Here is a 20122-nt window from a genome sequence, read left to right as displayed (position 1 = left end):
CTCAGAAATATTGTAACTTTCTCAGAGAAGACTACATCAACATTCAGCATATACGGAAAGTCATCCTCCCTCCGAATACTGTCAGTGACATTATCATAAGACAATCTGTGTACTGTATGAGATGAATGAGATGAGAAACAGGAGTGAGTTTAAAGGGCAGAAGAGGAAAAGATGTGTGTGTGTGTGTGTGTGTGTGTGTGCGTGTGAGTGTGTGTGTGTGCGTGTGCACGTGTGTTTGCCATTGTATGGCTGCACCGTGGAGGCAGGGAGCAGATGTGGGTGATTGATGGTGGCCGTCTAAATGGAGAACTTCTCAGGCTCAGCTCCTGTAAACTGGTGAGAACTGATGCAATAACCTTAACTTCAGACACTGGGCCATCAATAACATTCGCACTGAGCACCAATAGTCTTCACATACGGATGGGGCTGTGTGCGTTTGTGTGTGTGCGTGCATGGTGCATTTATGTACATCACGTGTGCTTTTTTCCCCCCTTTATAAACAACAATGTCCAGAAACAGAAATAAACTATTTAAATCTGACTGAAAATTCGTAAATCATACAAGTGACAAATCCAAAATAACAAATGTGTTACTTTTTCTCTGCATAAAATTGCCTGTATGCATAAAGTCATTCCAGTATGTGTATGTGACTGTCATTTAATGACTGCTGACTAAATTACTGTTGCTTTGGTTGTCAACCTCTATGTTCTTGCACAGCACAGGCTAACGGCACGAAGCTAACGGCACATTAACCAGTCAAATTTCTATAACAATAACAGTTTTTTTCATTTCAGACAGAGGTAGACAAAACTAGGTTTCTCATTTCATGAGGTAAATGTCAATTTTGCCAGTGATAGTAACGTTACTGGCAGAATTTATCAGCTACCTAGGTGATAAAGCTAACATTAGCTTTATGAGTTGGTTGAAAACTTTGCCTGTGACTTTTTAATCTTCCCAACCGACTAATTTGAACTACGAGTCTCATAAAATATAAAAACATTATAAATGCACCTGGCTACATACATGATACCATGCTAAAAGAAAAGACAACCTACACAATACCATGCTAAAAAATAGATGATATAGATTAGTCACTCCACATTCTTTATAGTTAAAAAATAACAATGGGTGCTTCCTTTCAGACGGAATTCAATATAAGCAAGCTAAGCAGTTAGTTGTGCCAGCAGATATCAAACAGTCACTGGTGGATTTCATTAGCTATCCGTATCTAGCTGATAGAGCAACATTAGCTTCCTTGAGTTGGTTGAAAACTTTGCCTCTGGCTGCCATTTTAATGTTTGACTGACTAATTTGAAACAATGACCTCATAAAAGGGTCTCATAAGTACATTTAGATAGCTGCATAAATTATATCATGCTGACAGAGAGGGTTGAGGCTAAAGCAGCAAAAAAAATTTAAAAAAAAATGTGAATACTCAGCAATGGATGATCCAGGTATTGAACAAGGAAATACCTCTAGAAACAGCTTTGTTTTTGTAGTGTAGAGTTATATGGTCCTAGTGTTATTATTATAATTAGGAATAAGCAAACAGTCAGTACAGGGGTGAATAAGTGTTGATCTTGTCAAAACTCTAACACTGTGTCATTCATCTCTCTTATACATACTTGATGCACCAGAGTCTAAACTCCACAGCAGACCACCAATCATTTTCTATTCACATCACTTCTCTACTTTTTCTGCTTGGACTTTGCTCAATATATTTTTTTAAAAGTCCTTCCTGCAGGCTGATTAACTCTAATTATAACAAGTCTGGTATGTGTCCAAAAGGAACATTACCTGATCAAGTCAAACTTGCATTATTTGGAGCCAATGTATAATACACAGTGCAATTTTATTGTGCTCTGAGGTTGCAGTCTTTAGGCTATAATTGGTATATAAATCACAGCCTTACACAATGCACAATCATTGCAAAAATTGAGAAAAGCTCTTTACCTTTTTTAGGATGCCAGTAAGTCTCTCAGTCTCACAATCAATAATAATCTGACCCTCCTTCCTCTTGTCCAAATCCTGGAACACTTTCAAGAAGGAAGCCTCCGTCATGGTCTCCACATTAACCGAGGTCACCAGCCAGTTCCTCTCTGCTGCTGTGTCCAGAACTTTTTGCAGCACTGATAGGCCTAAAAGAACATGAGGAAAAAGGAGAAGTCTCTTACTGAACTGGGAAAAGGGAAACTCATGGGCATTTATAGCAAAAGTTCTGCAAAGAAGATTAAGATGAATGAAGTGTTGAATGACGAGTTGGTATTCATCTACTGAGAGCAATCCATGAGTGTCTATATCTTATTATGCAGCGTGAGACATACATTATGGGTAGGTTAATCTTATACTATGTGTGTAGTTATATTATGGGCTGCGAGATTAATTAAAATAATTTGGGAACAAAACAGAAGCCATGCAGAAAACCCAACTGCTCTTGACAAGCTTATCCATCAGAATCTCCCCTGTAGCTTCAGTGATAAGTGTAACGAGTGGGACAGTCCATTAAGCACTGTGACACATACAGGTGTGCTTTTTCAGCTCATACAGTGCAGGGCTAAATAATCACCACTTTCACACTAACAAATAATAAGCCGACGAATCATAGCAGACGTGACACAGCCAGGTTTACGTCCTCCAAGCACCAATTACAGGTGGCGCTACTCAATTGTACTGTCATCAATACGCTGCTGAGACACTTGAGCATTATAAAGGCAGGGCAGCCAATGAGCAAATGGCTCATGCTAAGTCAGGAAATAAAAGGCGATTAGAGAACACATTGATCTTGAGCTCTGATTTACAGTCTGACTCACTGTTCTACTCCTTTGCTGCTGGCAGTAGACCAATCAGATTCCTCTCGAGCTGGCAGCCACAGTTGTTCCAGAGAGTAAATAAAGTAATTTCTCCCCCCAGCAGACTGGCAGCCATTACCCAAATGATTTAAAGCAATTACAAAATTCAGAAATGTAAACTAATACATGATGTAGCTGTATTTGTTTTTCCTCTGGTAAGCTGGCAAACACACAATGTGTTTTGCATATCCTCCATGCTTGTTTGCTCGTGTTCGTGGAGGCATTTTGTGCATATTGAGCAAATGTATAAATGACTTATCGACGACAACAACAACACCAGCCCTGTCAAAGAAGAATGAGGAATGCAGTCACAGCATCTGAAGGATGATGGCTCGGCCTTTTTTGAATGCACAACAGCTGTTCTCCAGGCAATTCATGCTGCCTATTTGACACCAGGTCGTTAAGAAATAAAAAGATGGATGGCGTTTCACCTCCATATATAACCATTACACAGTATATGTAAATAAGTCCGACAACCAGAAAAAATGTAAGGATGTTAGATGGGAGTGATACACGGGGGTTGGTCAGCCTTATACTTAAAAGCATAAATGGAAAGGTACCTAAATGGCACCGTTCGGGATGTTTCTTTCTATCCACTGCTCATAAGTGAATAATTGGAGTCTTTGTGGTCAGATTGATCAGTAGCTGTGAAACTGATGATAAGCATGGCAGCACTGGAGGCAGTTAATCATGGCTGTAAGTAAGGCCAGTGGGTCCAGAGGAGAAAGAACAACTGTTTTTGCATGGAGCTGAGCTGCTAGTGCTGGTTTCAGCACCATGGACAGCACCATGAAATCTACCCAGCACTTCTTTGCCTTCTTTCATCCCTTCATTATTTTGTCTCTCGCCTTTTAATAACCTTCCTTTTTATTTACATGTCTATGTGTTTATATATTTGTTAATCTACTTTAAGTATGCAAGCACATACATAAAGAAATGATCCAACACTTAAGAATAGAGCAGCGGTCAAGATAGGCTAAAACTTGTGTCTAAATTTCATTAATGCTTAGTGTTGAGGATGTTCTGTACTGATGAATTACAGAGAGACCTGGAGTCAACTTTACTTCAGTGTTATTGGTGTGGCTTATCACTCCGTATCTTCTATCTATTTTTCCCCGCATTCTCCCTCGCTTCTTCCCCTTCTTTTTGTATTTTTGTCTGACAGTGTTTGCATTGAATATTCTCTCGCCTTTTTAAATGTAGCTATGTGGCTAATGCACCACCATAAATCAGAGCCAGCCTGACAGGGAGGCTTGTACGACTAGCCAAGGTAAAAATGGTCCTCCAAAGGCATCCTGGAAGAGAATAATATCATAATGGAATCTGGCTGTCATAAGCAGCCTTCTGGCCAGAGGGAATACATAGAAACCTGGGCACCAGGCAATTGAGAGTAGAGAAAATGACACTTTGAGAAACCATTTTCTGAATATTGTTTATGATAGGTTTAATGGGCTATCAAATTTGTTTTTCCGTTGGTGGCTTTTGAAAATAAAAATGAGAGGCATTATTAGCGGACGCTGTGCAGTAAGACAGCAGGACAGATGTCTGAGATGGGAGGAAAGTGATAATGTGTATTGTATATTAGTATGTTCTTTCCCTCAGATAATGGATTGAAATAGCAAGAAAAATGATTAATGAAACCATGTCTAATATAAATATATGAGACAAGAGATTCAAAAACTGTTCATGAACAATACCACCAACCTGTGTTTAAAAAGGTAGGATGTTTTAATGAAATATTTGAAAGAAGCACATGCACGCATACACACACATACCAGGCAAATTCCTCACAACTGAGTATGATTTTTCTTAAAGGCTTAAAATAACCCTGTAAGAAAGGGTGACTGCAGCATAGTATCCAGGCAACAGAGGACTACTGATATGGGTTTCACTGGCTCCATCCCACCACTCAGTCATACAGGGATGACCCAGCAAACACACACACACACACACACACACACACACACACACACACACACACACACACACACACACAAAACCCAACAGTTTGTGAGTGGATAATGAAGGGATCACAGCAGATTAAAAAAATCTGTGAGACATGTGTGATGCTGCAGCCATCATGCATCAATGGGACAACAGACCACTGTGAAATCTTCCCTGCCACTGCTCAACAGTGCGCTTTGCAGAGTGACGTGATGGCATCTGTCTTTTAAAGCTGACTTGATCCTGCTTATTTGTCTCACACAAGTCACAAACATGAGTACATAAAAGTCGCAGTATGCCCACACACTGTATGCATACACATTTGCCTGTGCAAGAAGCTAAAAAAATATGCAAAGTACACCCTTTACGGTCATGCTCCAAAACACAACACCTGGGACAGATGGTATGGCATTATGGGAAGTGTATAGCTGAATGGCGAGGAATACGAGGAAGAGAAGGGAGCAGGCGGCTGACAGGTGTGCTGCTTTATTTCTGTCTGCCTCCGCAGGATTGTTAGATGTTTAAATTGTATGCTACAGCACCTTTGGAATGTTTTACTGGCAAAGAAACTGTTGCAACACGGTTTACTGCTGAGGACGGCTCAATAAAAAGCTTAATCTTTTGTTCCATTGTGTGATTTATCTGCTAGTCAGTGTAGGTCAATGGTTCTTTTCTGTGTTCTCTGTCTGTACAAAGATGGTGTCCTAAAATAAGTGTTCCGGTGACTGCTCATTGCTACACAATGGCTATGATTGACCCCATTGCTGTCGCCATGGCAATATGAAGACGACTAATGGTAGTTGGTTTAATGACTGATACTGCCTCTCACTGTCTTCACTGGAAATGTGCAGTGGAACAGCACATTTTTTAAATATTAAGACATTCTGTGTATTTAAAGATATATGAGTTGAAAATCTTTATCTTTATTTATATTCCCACTTCACAGCCACATCTTTTTATAATAAGCTTAATATTATATACTAAAAATAACAATAATACAATATGATGTATGAAATCAAAAAAGGTACATAGGTTCCTACCTGAGTCAGAACTGTACATGTAGACAAACTTGGTCCATCCGTAGTGTTCGATCACTCCCACCAGAGCATCCTGGAGCTCAGGCCTCAGCTGGATGACAAACTGGTTGGCCGTCTCAATTGGGAAAGACGGTGTGACGAAGCAGACATGCAAAGCTCCGCAGAAAGACATGAGCATGTTGACTGTCTTCCTGTCGTATAAGCCAATGATGGCATACACACCTTTGGAGAACTGGGAGCAAACTGTGAACAAACAAAAGAAAAAAAGGAAGGAACGGGAAAAATAGATTAAGTCAAATAGATTTAAGATTTTGGTATACATGTATTAGGCACAACAAAGTCCCTGTGAGGCCCACACAATAATAGATATGTTAGTGATCCATTGTGTGATTTATCGGCTGGTCAGTGCAAGTCAATGTTTCTTTCTGTGGGGGCGCCCTGGTGGCCACAAACCATGAACCACAACTTCCTTGTTTTTTTCTGTGTTCTCTGCTTGTACAACGACAGCAGTCTAGATTAGAATACAATGAACACCATCTATCATGATTTTCGGTGGTGTATGTTACTAACTGCACACTAAAATGAGTGAAAACACCTTTCCTATAGCAATAAACATACTTAAGACTTGTAGGATTTCCAAAAATGAGCATTTGCCTCCACTATGTGATCTGTACAATCTAAGTATATTTGCAACGTTAGGCTCATATCTACATGTTTGTTCTGTTACCTAAATGATATCCTAAAAATGTCCTCATATGAGAGGACATATGATAGGTTGTATTAAGCAGGCCTTTTCATTGCAAATCATTTAACTAATCATAGCAGGAAAGAGTCTAACAGCACAGTTTTATTTAGTGTTGCACTAAGCCATGACAATAGACCAGCATGAACAGGGACCTGAAACTGATGCAGCTAAATGGAATGAATGCAATTGTAATTGATTTCATTGTAAAACACCTGAGCTTTTCAACTACTGTAAAATGTCAAAATGTCCGCCATGGAAAAACCAGAGTGAGTTGGATTGAAGTGAACTGAACTGAAATAGTGTGCAGAAGGTTATATTGTGTTTCCTTTTTCTTATTGTGTCCCTTTACCCCAGTACAGGGAAGCATCTTCACTGTTTAAACCTGAGGCACCACGTTGTGCTAATGAATTTTCAGCTGAGAGCAGCTTTAATTGCCTTGTCCATTCAACTCTGTATCATGTTCATGCAAAGATGGCCAGTTTGTCCATCTGTATACCACCAGTCTGTTTACTTTCTGTGAGAGGTGGAGGAGGTGAAGGCAGATTAGAAGTGGAGAGGTTAATCAATGCATCCCCAGGGTTCCACTGACATTTTACTGGCAGCAGGAGGCGGTTTCTATCTCACATTTGCTCTTCTCCCTCAGTCTCTCCATTTATTTTTCTCTCATTGTCTGTCTGTCACTCTGATTTCTTTCACACCCTCTAATATCTTAAAATAGCTAATTTATGTTCACAGTCTTCTCATTGGTGGGTATATCCTCTCCATGCTTTCGACATGGCAGGCTATCTTTGCACATGCAGGTCTGGCCTGGGCTATTTTCTGCTGTGGCAATGGGTGGGCCTTACTTATCTCTGTATTTACCAAACAGATTGAAGTTGCTGCCTGTCCCTGCGCGAGGGCCAGCTCGCTGCTTGGAGCTGAGGGAAAGACAGTGAGGATGGCCCGTACCCAAAACGCCTAGCCTGTCACAGACCTGCACCTGCCAGGCAGGCACATGTGTGTTTGTGTGTGTGTGTGACTGAGATAGAGGGAGAGTGAGGAATGGAGAGAGAGAGAAATTTAACAGTATCACATGGAAATACGTGTGCGCACACACATGAATATAGACACATATACAGCCTCTAGTGCTCAAAAAGCCTGGTGAGTCACCCCTACTTAAAGCAAGCCCTGAAATAGACATTTTGCGCCTCGCCACACTGACTCAGTAACAGAACTATCTTTCCTTCATGGTATGCACACGCTCTTGCTAGTAAATGGACACTCTCTCAGCTATTGCTTTCCACTACCACACATAATTTTTCCCCTTACAATTTTCTAGGACCAATTTTAGCGGTGGCCTCCATGTTCTGACTAGATAAAAGGTAATGAGAGCTTGTTTGACTTTTTGTGCAGTGTCCCATTACTCTGCCCTACAGCAGATTACCATGTTTCACTGTCTATGAGTCATTTTTTTATACCTACAGTAGCCTATGTCTGTTTGACCAAAAAAAGAAAAAAAAAGAAAGAAACATGCAGCCATGTGGCACAGACCTCCTGCTCCGAGCTGGCAATAGAAGCATGTGCTCGTCTAATTCGACACGAGCATGACACAGAACATTAATGTATCTCAGCAGTCTCGGTCATGTTCAGATAACAGTATAGAGGAGCGGCATATTGAGTGTGTTTGTGTGTGAGTGGCTTGTTAGCGCTGCTCCACATGTGTAATGACATTGGAGGCTGGGCTGACAGACCTAAAGCGATCTTGAAGACCCCAGCAACACCTGTCCACCCTGGCACTCTGTGTCTCCTCGCCACAGTTACAGCTGCCATGGCGGCAGGACTAATGTTGCCCAGGCAACGGCCTGTTTCCTTGGCAGGGGTTACAGTAGCTCCGAGCTGCTAAAAGACTTGCAAGATGGAATGGGAATTATAGGTGTTTGGACATTTAGTCATAATTAGGTTTCCCCTCAAGAAATTTGTGAATTTGCAAAACTGTCTTTGCTTTGCAAGATGGGGAATTTGTAGCACACTTCCACTTCATGACATTTGTATTTACACACAAAACAAACCATGATAATTTTCAAAAGTCAACAAAATATCAGCATATGCATAAAAATGCAGGGATGCAGACAGGAACTGTGTTCTCACTTTTAAACTTTTCCTGAACTCCTGAAAGATGAATCAACAACAAGTTTATTTCCATTTGGTGTGGCCAAAGAAAAGGGAGGAAAAACTCAAATCCTAACGGGATTGACACTCACACAACAGGAGGAGCTGTCAGAAACAACTCGCGCAGCTACTGTCTTCCCCGTTCTCTGTTTCCTGTGCCCTGCAGCTGTTCCTCTGCTTAGCATGAGCCAAATATCAAATGACAGAAGTGTCTGTGCCGGCTGCACAAAGAGGGCGTGTTTGTGACAGTTGTTCATGCATCTGAATTTGCAGATGATGGGCGGCCTGCTCGGAGGGTGGCAGGAATGACTGGATCATTGTAACTGGCAGTGAATCTTTAAAACCTGTTCATAATTACACAGTGCCAGTTAAACAGCATCACTGACTTTGCATGTGTGATCCCAGATTACTGGTTCACTCTAAAATGTTTAGTTTGGGTTTGATTTCATGACAATAAAATAAAACATTAAACAGCCTTAAATCTAAAATTTTGATGGATAAAAAGTAAAAATTTGTCATTTTTTTAGCCTGACTGTTAACAGTAACCTTAACATTTGTTGATGGATGTTAAGGAATTAAATAAAGCAATATCTCCAAGGATCAAATTGTTGGTTTTAAATGCTGTTTTTATTTCCTTGTGTTTCAGGAAAAACCTCCCGAAATCAAAGTGAGCCGATTTGAATAATCAATATTTCAATACAGCTCAATATTTGCCAGATATATTGGAACATATATGTGTCTGGAGCTACTCACTAACCTATGTATAAGACAGTGGTAATACAGAGCTGCTCCTTTGTGTGGCTTTGTGATTCTTTTTTCAATAATGCATCGCTTGATATGTCGAACAAAATCAATACAGTTGAATTGAAATGTACCGAGTGCAGTCACAAAACAATTTTTCAATTTTTCTTTTTTTTTTTTGGGAGGAGCTACAACCAGGTTTGCAAGAATCAATATAAGAAAGGACTTTTGAGCACAGCGCCTAATGCATTCACATTGAAAACCCAGTTAACACAAGTACTCTGGACTCATGGGTTTACTGTCACCGCATCCAAACCACAACTTCCCATAAGGGGAATACATACATCAAACAGTGTGCCTCCACAAACGCACACAGAAGTAACGCAGTGTATCTACTATTTTCCTCCCCTGAGACTTGCATGCTATTATGCTGTGCACCATTAAGGTCAGAACAGAGGGAATTTTACAGCAGCAGAAAGCTGGGTTCAGCTGGAGGGAGCGTACTGATTGGAGGGTTCTTGTTCAGCCATCCATAAAAGTCCTTTCTTAATAGAGCCCTTCTACTGAAGATTGACATATCAGGTGACTCCACAAATTAGGACATCTGATTAAGATGCTAAACCTAACAACTAAATATATACAATTCTCTATTCTGTGTGCTTTTTACTGTCAAAATCAAACAAGATATTTTTTTCTGATGGTATAAAATGATGTCTTCTTCCTCTGGGCATCAATGAACAAAGACTGTGGAAGATAACAGAGAGAAGCTAAATCCGGCCCAGATTTCCTCCAACTCTGCAAAACCCTGGCAGGTTGAGTCACACACCACCTTCATATAGTGAGCCTAGATCCTACTACTACACCCGGATTTACTCTGTCCACCCAATGTCACCTTTACACCACAAGACCACAGATTTGAAATCTGTTCGCTTTTTCAGTCACAACTGGTTGCAAAATGGGGGACAAATACAGAAAAACAAGGACACAAAAGAGACATATTTCTTTAGATTATTAATAATTGCAATTATCACCGATTAACTGCTGCATTTTACTGTAAAAGTGAATACATTATCTTGATGATTAATTTTATCTTATTGAAGTGCATGTATTGTAAAATGGCTCATGGACTTCAGTCATAAATCTAATAGCACAAAATGATTTCCACCTGTGTGCTGCTAAATAAATCTGCATACGGGTGAGTGTACAGGAGTAAAATCATATCGATGAAGTATCTTTATATTTTGTACCCTTTTGAAAGATGAGAGGGCTGACAGGAGCAGAGAGGTTCTGTCACATCAAGCAGTAATATACACCACCTCCACAAGGGTGAAGGGTCACTCAATCAACCACAGAGCACTTTGTGGGGAGAAAAACACATCTGACACCACACACTGGAAGACGCACACAATCATCCTCCACTCAGCCACCCATGGCTAATAACTGTCAGATGATGTGTGTAATAAAAACAGAGAGCATGTTGCGGTCCCTCTGGTCCCATCCATCTTCCAGAGAGCTAATCAGCTATGTTAATGAGAGGTTTAACAAAAGAAGTCCCGAATCACACTCTACCCGTGCACACACTCTCTGCACCCATCAAACACCCCACCACCCTCCCTTCCTTAACACTCCTATCAATAAAAAAAAGTCTCACTGTTTCTGACAAGAGTGTGTCTCACACACAGCTTGTGCTTGTGCTTGTGAAGAATCCCCCAGGTGACGGGGTGGTGGTGATCCCTCCAACATAGCATGACTCACACAGTGCAATCAATCTCCTTCTGTGAAGAGGACAGGGACTCAGGGGACTGAAACACAGCACCAACATGAATCTGCGTGAATGTCTCCAGACGTGAGTGGGTAGGAGGGTTTTACTGTGAGCAGTTTTCTTCGGGATCTCCTGCAAACGACTTGAAATCTATCCTAGAGAAAATGACTCATGCCAACATTCTGTGTCCTGTCATAATGTGTCAACATACTGCAAAGAGACAATTTCATCCTTGCGTAAACTGTAATATTAACTTGAGAAATGCTAAACAGGGTTTTGAGGTTTTTAGAGGGAGGTGGGCTTTTCCTCGCTGCCTTCCCACCTCTCTAGAGTACCTATATGCCCCATGGGGTGTTGAGCTCCAGGGAGGTGTGCTTGCTGTTCCCTGGTATAAACAGCTTTAGCTCCTCAAGCTCAAGGGAGATTTACTGCCTTTGCAAGAGCAATAAAACAGTGTTCATGTCATTGCTTTTCCTGATATGTGTGTGTGGCAAAAGAGAGGGACAAAAACAGACAATAGGGAAGAAAAGACAGAAAAAGAAAAAGTAATAGGGGAGGCAAAGATGGAAAGAAGAAAATCATGAAGAAAATAGAGAAGGCACTAAACTCTTGAGCTTCCACCCCCGGGAATAGCATGATCAGAGCAGCTGACCAGCCAAAAGCTTTTCAGATTAGTGTCGGGGAGCGTTGGGTACTCATGAGAGATTATATTAGTTGAAACGGGGGTAATGGAAGGGTAATAAGGATGAGCCAAAAATCAAGCGTGTCTTGAAAATGTAGGTGAGGGCAAACAGAAGGCGAAGCTGTTTGCTGGAGAGGAGAAGAAACAGAGGCATTAGCGTCTGTGAGAGGAGATGATAGGGAGACTGCAGCGAACAAAGAGAACAGATGCCAGCCTAACAGTGGGAAACACAGGGACCACACGGTGAAATCTAGATGTCTCCTATTTCCTCTAAGTAATAAAACAATGGCACTGTATCGCCTCATTAAATAGGTAATCGAGGGTGTGAGAGGACTCCCCTAAGCTCCAAACAACTCTCTCCCTTCCTTCCTGTGTCTCAGTCTGTAACCTTTTCACACTAGGCCATTGTGTCTCCTCCTCGATCTTTCTCACCATGTTTCCAATCTGGTTTGCTGCAAAGCCCTGCCGCCTGCTGAATAAATGCTTACCTGGGCAGCGGGTCAGAAACCTAGCCCAGACCAACTCCTGTCAGGGGGTATGGAAACTCCAATTATCTCCTTAACAATTATCCCTTCACAATTATCTCCCCATCTGCGTATCAGTGTCGACAGGTGCAGAGGGATGGTCCCGATCACACACTCGTTTCTCTGACAGAAGAAGCGATGGAGGTGGATGCACGGAGCAGGAAGAGGCAAACACATAACCTGCATGCTAATTCAATAGAAGACACTGTATAATTTAAAAATTGTCCGGCACAAATTCCAGCTGAGCCATTGGGAAATGAAGTGTTTCACTGTAGACCTGAACAGAATCCATGAGCAGCCAGAAATGAAGCATTGATTTTCTTATAACAACTAGCTAGAGCTTCAAGTAACAGTAATTATTTTCATTGCTGCTTAGTTTGTTGATTGTTTTTGTGATTAATCATCATAATCCCTATTACAATTCCCCATAGCCCAAAGTGAGGTCTTCAAATACCTTGTTTTCCTGGCTCTGGTTTGAGCTGTAATGCTTAAAAATACTCTATAGGAGAAACCGAGAAAGAAATGTCTGCTTTTTGAAGACCTTTATTTAAATATTTTCTTTCTATGCACTCATTTTGCTCCACTTCATCCACCCTCCAGGGGCAAACAACATCCCAGAAAGGAGAATTTCCGCTGGGATGTAAGTGTAAAGAGGAAAAGGGTGAAAAGGGGTCCTCTTTCAGTGAAAGACCCAAAGATACTCAAACTGAAATGATATAAACCAGCAGTAAATTTTCTCAGTTGAATATCTGCAACCAGATGAATATATTATACCTGCTAAATGAGTAAGGATTGTTCAGTTTATTTTTTGCACTGCAATATCATCTACTTAAGAACAAATCAGCAATGCAGTACTATGCACTCATGGATAACGACCGGGTGAAATCTTTTATCCCTTTATATGTAATTGCTAATCACAATAATGATATATTGTGAAATAATAAATTATTTGGAAAATCAATGAAGAAATAGATACAAGGGCCAAATGTCTATGTTTGGTTAATTCCGTGATTTAAAAACTTGACACATCATTAATATAAAAGAAAATGATTGCCCAGTCATAGCTTAGCAACTATAACCAGGTTGTCATCAAGGTTTCTTTCTGGGAGTGTAGTAAGAGTGATATGCAGTGCCTAAAGAATTTGGAGAGTACCATTCAAAAAAAAGTGTGAAGAATAAACAGTGTGTTTATCTGCTCCAATGTAGGCTCCAAACATTATGGTTTTGCATGTCTGGCTAACTAGCTTACTATCTACACTAATCATGCTAACGTAACATCCCTTCCGAAGCCAAGCAACATATCATTGGCTAACTACTCATTTTTGTGTGGTTGCGTTACAAAAAGTCCCCTTCAGGACTAAGACATCCAGTCTATCAACATGGTACATATTAAGGACTCTTTAAAATGTTCTTGTTTCATAATGAGTCAGCTGGACAGGTTTTAACCAACTTATGGAGTTACGAAACATTGGCTAGCTAGCTATAATAAAAATGTAGTAGTGCTGATAATCCTCACTGATTTGTAACAGCCACTAAAGTCTATTACACTCAGAATTATTTGAGTGCACACCTTGCTTTTTCTTTGTATACTTCTCCAACCTTCACACAACTGTTGCAGGTTTGGTGTCATGGCAAGTCGTTTAGCACTGCGAGCATATGCTGTGGGGATGACAGCAATCTTGTGCTGTCACTGTGAGAGCAGTTGCACTCTGTCACACTGTTTAATATGTTTGTAGGCTTTGTTCCTCATTAAAGTACACAGAAGCTCCTGAGATGTACTGCATGACAAAAGAGGGACTCCACTGCTGTCTTTGCTGCAAAAACATGACAGCTGCCATATTCCGACGCTCGTCCCTCCACCCCGCAGCACAAATCCTGGTCCTCATCCCCGAACACTTTGTTTTCTAATTGCCAGCCCCACACGTCTCAGCTCAGACCTCCACGTCCCAGCTGCCATTACATCCAGAGACGACAGATTTGTTTTAAATTCTTGGTGAGCTTGTTTGAATACAGAGAAGGATTGAGAGCAGGTTTAGAAAGACAAAGAGGAAAACAAATGGAGTGGACAGAGCCATCAGTAATGTGTGTGTTTATTTGCTAAATGAGAAGTGTATGTTTGATAAGGACCGGTTTTATGCCATCACTGCAGAATAGTCATGCCTCAGGGCAAAGCTCAGCAATTGGGGTTGCTTTTATGGGGCAACTGGCTCTTAGACAATGGCCATGTCCTCCCAAGAAAAACAACACTATAGGTCGTAAATTCAGTTGCCAAAAATGAACCATAGTTACGTTTCAGTGACAGACACCATCTAGCTGACATAGCCTAGGAAACCGCTGTTTGCTTCCTGTTTCCAGGAGTTGGGACATTTTTGTTGTGGTGTTTTACTGTTGCTATGGAGACAGAGGTTGACTTACTTTAAGAAAGTACTGACCACATTTCAAAGTAATCATTTTAACCCAAACCATGATCTTTCCCTAACCCTAACCATATGGTTTTTGTACCTAAACCTATCTAGACCTAACAAGTTTCATGGTATGACAGCAAGCATCTTCATAAAACATCATTATTTTTAAAAGTGATTTGTACCCTCAAATGGGTCGTTGTAGACTACAAATTACCTATGTGGTCGTTTAATTGTCAGGACTAATTGGTGAGGTGAGAACAATTAAATTGTATTATTTACTTTCTCCATCCCAACCATTTCCCTCTTCCTTCACCCCTGCCCCCGTGACACATTCCCTTTCTTTCTTTTGCAAAGCAACACAACTAGACACAACACACAGAAACAATCTCTATCCCCCTTCTGCTCCACACTCTATCACTCCGCTGCTTGGGGAGCAGTTCTGGCTGATCTACATTGATTGCTATGGGCCATTCTCTATCCCTGGCGCTACGGAGCAAAAAAAATCCATGCCTTCTCATTCATCAGACTAGCACCTGCCAGACTTTAGCCCAAGAGAACTACCGTCAGTTTCTGTTCATTCTTTTTTTTTCATTTCCTCCCCCATTCTCTTTGTTTTCTCCTCAACAAATAACTGTCATGTTGTGCCTAGTCAGGAGGGAATGGTGATCTGCTGCTTGTCCGCCTTATTCAATATAACATTGAACGCTTAGTAATACCTCTGAACATGCGCGCAGTGTGGACGTCAGTCACCGCAGCTGTACCTCATTGACTGGCACAGTAGCTACACAATATAATACAACACCCTAGAGCCTCACTGACACCAGCCATCGGGTCTGAAATTGCAGCTTAACCTCCACCCCCCACCCTTTTCCTCTTTACACTTACATCCCAGCGGAAATTCTCCTTTCTGGGATGTTGTTTGCCCCTGGAGGGTGGATGAAGTGGAGCAAAATGAGTGCATAGAAAGAAAATATTTAAATAAAGGTCTTCAAAAAGCAGACATTTCTTTCTCGGTTTCTCCTATAGAGTATTTTTAAGCATTACAGCTCAAACCAGAGCCAGTTGAATTCTCTTTTTTTCTGTGGGGTTATTATTACATATTTATGCTTATAACTCCACGGAGTGATTGCTTTGGATGTGCTGCATTGAATAATACATTAAATGCATCTGCTCAGGCTCTGTCTCTTGTTAGCTATGTGTGTGTGTGTGTGTGTGTGTGTGTGTGTGTGTGTGTGTGTGTGTGTGTGTGTGTGTGTGTGTGTGTGTGTGTGTGTGTGTGTGAGTGTGTGACCACCAAATTTCCTTCTCACATGCTCACACACATTTCTATTTAGTAGTCAGAGCAGGACACTATCGCTGATGAGGAAAATTTCAGCCAGGTGAATGTTGCCCAAGAAACAAATGAAAAGACATGCAGGATTATTACCATTTGTCATGCATGTTAGACAATAATTCCTGTTTATTACTGTTTGAGTTTGATTGTGCGATCATTTCGATCAATAACATTGCACTGATTTAAGTAAATGTAGAGATCAGGCAGGACAAGACAGAAGAGGACAAATGATCAGACGGGTTGTAAACAAGTCGACACTTCAACCAGATTATGCAAACACTTTATTTGGAGGTGAAGCTGAAAATGATTGCACCTGAAATGTTGGTAATAATCCCTCAATGTGAACTACAATAATAGAAAGTAACTAAAAGCTGAATCAAAAGGTTGTCTGTAAACTATGATTTACAATGGACAGTTGGGTGGGTTATTTTACTGTACTGCCTTCCAAACAAGGTTAGTTAACATGGGGGTTGATTAAAATCCTCTATGGCTGACTGCTCATGTTCCTTACCCTGTCAGACCTATTTTTCTAGCATTAATGAGCACAGTGTTATTATCATTACAGATAGGAATGATGAGCAAAACTGGAAAAATAAAAACCCAGTTTTATTAAACTATAAGACATGAATAAACACATATATGTATGATGGCCACAATGTAGTATAATCTGTGTCAGTCATTCTTGCAGCAAGTTAAATTAAATTTTCTAGTGACACGTTTATTGAACATTAACATCTTTTTTTTAATCTTGTCTATCAACTGCATTTGTACTGTATCTGTTGATCTGTATCATGAGCGACTGCATACTTTGCCGACAGGGATAAATAAAGTTGTATTCAATCGAATTGAATTGCAGGCAAAGCACCAGCCTTACACAATTTCAATTTTATCAATATTATGATATACCATGAAGATATTGTTATAACTATAATGTTCATAAACATTATTGACAGTAAATCTCATTGAACAACATTGCAGGACTTGATTTACCTTCAGCGTTTGACCATCCCTGGACTTGACCTCTACCTGTACACTGTCTCTGTGACATAGACCTACATACATCCAACTGTAATTCATATCTGTCCTCTAGGCCTGCCCGGAGGGAGGCATACCCCCCTACCTACCCTCATCTGTGCCGTATTGATTGGCTGGGCAGGCCTCTGTGCAGTGCTCAGTTCATTGATCATCTGCCTCATAGATTCTCTTACAGTCCTCTTTAACCGACCCTCAGAGACCCGGGGAAATACTGCTCCCTGAATCGCAGTGACAACACAAATCGTCTTTTCCATGAACACTAATTAGTCTTAATGAAAGGTTTATTATCAGAATGGCTGAACTGGACACAAAATCAAATTCAAGTTAGTGACTCGTGAAGTTAAACGTACATCTGATTTTAAATTCCACAGTTCCGACGTTCAATTTTTTTACTACTGTAGGTGTCATAATCTGTGATTTAAACCCACAGCTTCTTACCAAAAATAGCCAAAGCTTAGCCTAAATCTACCACACACATGTATGATATCAAAGAGAAAAGTAGATAAAATAGGCGTGAGCCTGCAGGGGATTTGACATGAAGCTAGCGCTACAGTGACGTCCTTATTATAAACCAGTCAATAGCAGATTATGGTAATGTGATATCTAACTGAGGGGAACAGTGACTAATATTCTCCATGTACACACAGCATCCCTGGCAGTTATTTTTAACCACAGGAAACATGTAAAATGAGCCAGTCCAGCAAGCGCTTTCATCAAAATGTACGCACACAGGCGCATATAGAATAAGCCATGATCCATTCAAACTAAATGCTGAAACATGCAGGTGTTTATCACTTTATGGCTTGTCTGAAGAAAGAAGACAGTGAAATGCAAATTAGCTGCAGTACCCTGTCTCGTATTATGCCGGCAGTGTTGCCATCGTCATTACTATCGTGATGACTCCACAGACGGCAAATGAAATGAATCACTTCACCATCAACCATTCAATGTTTCAATCTACAATGTTTTTCCCCGTCTCGGTCTTTGTTTTCTCTTTCACCTTTGCCCTAGTCTACCCAACCCCCCAACCTTACGCCTCTGTTCTCCTATTTGCCTCTTTAGGCAGGTGCCAGCGAGAGTGTGTGAGCATGTGAGTGTGTGTGTGTGTGTGTGTGGTGGGAGGGATTGCTTCAGGAGGAAGTGGCTAGTCATGAGAGCCAGCTGATGAGTATCACCCTCATCCGGAGCTCCATTCATCCCCATGCACAAGGGCCCATTCACCCGTCGCTTTTCACGCCCGTGAACCCCGAAAGCCCTAGGCACATTCCCACTGCACTCTCACTCACGATTACAGAGGTGAACTTTCAGTCACTCACTCATGAAACCCTACACAAATGCCAGAATGGGTGCCCAGATGCAGACATGTACACGCTCCTCCTTGCAGGCATACTAAACAGAAATCCAGGAATAGGCTGCTTTTCTCATCTGACTCATTATAAACTGGCCCTGAAGCCCTTTTTTCTCCCTTTGCAAATACTATATAGCCTCTATATTGAAATACTCTTTTAGAATGAGTGACACACAGCAGGAAGTGGTGTCATTTTAATTTTTGCCGTCTCCCTCCGCTGTGAATCTTTCTGACACGCTTGTGCCACAGCCCAACATCATACCCACGGACTGTGCTGATACACGTGACACGATGAGGAAAAGATGTCAAATTTAGTGGCATTGCGGGGAAGACTCAGAAGGGGGACAGCCTGGAGGGAGAAGGAAAATCTGTGGATATCCGTGATCACAGTGACTGGCTCGAGTAAACCTCTGGTAAATCCTGAATATTGAGCTTGAAGTAGATACCTGAAAACTTTCAGATCAAGATCAACGATCTTTTGGGGTTTTGAAGTGTCTTGTAATGGATTTTGGGAGTGATTTTACTGATTAAGAAAATGTAAAAGGGATAAAAAGCAGATAACAGTAGGTGTGCCATGCTGCACGTGTGCCATAGATGTCCAAATTGCCATACTGTTCTTTAACAACCTACTGCTGCCACTAATACTACTACTAAGACATTACTGTACCCCCCTTTCCTCATATTCCTTCCTGCTGCTATAGGCTCCATGTTTGATCTGCTGGCGACATCCCTGAATACGTTGCGCAGCAGCCTGACCCTCATATTCACATTACATTCCCTTCTGAGCAGAGGACCATCTCATTAATGAGGGCGAACTTGGGTGTGTTTACATTTCATTACACAGCTCTGCCTGGCTCCCTGGCCTAAATGACTGCGGGGTGGGTGGTTGGAGCGGAGATGGTGGATGTCAGCTGAGGACTGTTTGGGTGACCAAATATTTTTTTTGACAGCTTTAATGGTGTTTTTGAAGACATCTCTGCAAAAATAATACATGCTATGAAGTTTAAGAAGGATGAATTTCGTAAAGCATGCAGTTTTATGGGCAGGTTATTCTAAATGAGAAAAAAAGTGCACTCTAATCTGACACTCAGGAGTTAAATCAGACAATTTCCTTTTTTGATAGAGTTCAACATTCAGCAGCAGCCACCTCTGGATGTCTATAAATCTGCATGAGAGCTGTTGCATGTAATGTTTTATTTCCAATTGACTTCTAAGCTCATAACTGAGCCTCATAAGAGCCGCCACAGTCACATTACATTAAAGCTGTGAGTCAGAATGTCATTATGCTTGTACTTTGTGTCTTTATTAAACTGCATCATTTCTTTCCTCACCCTCTGTTTACTCTGTCTGCTACCAACTGGCTGCATGTGAAACAGTGGAAAAATGGAGTGAAGACCAGTTTTTTCAATTCAAGAACATGTTTCAAAGTGGAAATGCAACCATCGACGTCTGACAGAAGTAATCAAATTTCTGTCACTGAGGCAATGTCACAAACCTGGCAGAGAGACAGGAAGGCACAGCTGTCAAAGGGTATCTCTGGGAAGTGTGTGACTTCACCAGTGAGCGTGT

General features: G+C 41.1%; 1 protein-coding gene across 4 annotated transcripts in view; it reads right to left on the bottom strand.

Moving 5' to 3' along the window:
• The window catches only part of gria1a (glutamate receptor, ionotropic, AMPA 1a), a 61814-nt gene that overhangs the window by 40296 nt on the left and 1396 nt on the right, over window positions 1-20122 (bottom strand). For all 4 annotated transcript variants that reach the window (XM_062425079.1, XM_062425080.1, XM_062425081.1 and 1 more), the window contains exons 3-4: window positions 5834-6073; window positions 1954-2138 (exon numbers count right to left, since the gene is read on the bottom strand). In XM_062425079.1, coding sequence (XP_062281063.1) covers window positions 1954-2138; window positions 5834-6073 — 425 coding nt within the window. The remainder of the gene's footprint in view (window positions 1-1953; window positions 2139-5833; window positions 6074-20122) is intronic.

Source organism: Scomber scombrus, chromosome 9, assembly GCF_963691925.1.
Source record: "Scomber scombrus chromosome 9, fScoSco1.1, whole genome shotgun sequence".
Taxonomy (NCBI): Eukaryota; Metazoa; Chordata; class Actinopteri; order Scombriformes; family Scombridae; genus Scomber; species Scomber scombrus.
The sequence above is the reverse complement of the archived record's forward strand: the minus strand, read 5'-3'. Positions and strand labels throughout refer to the sequence as shown.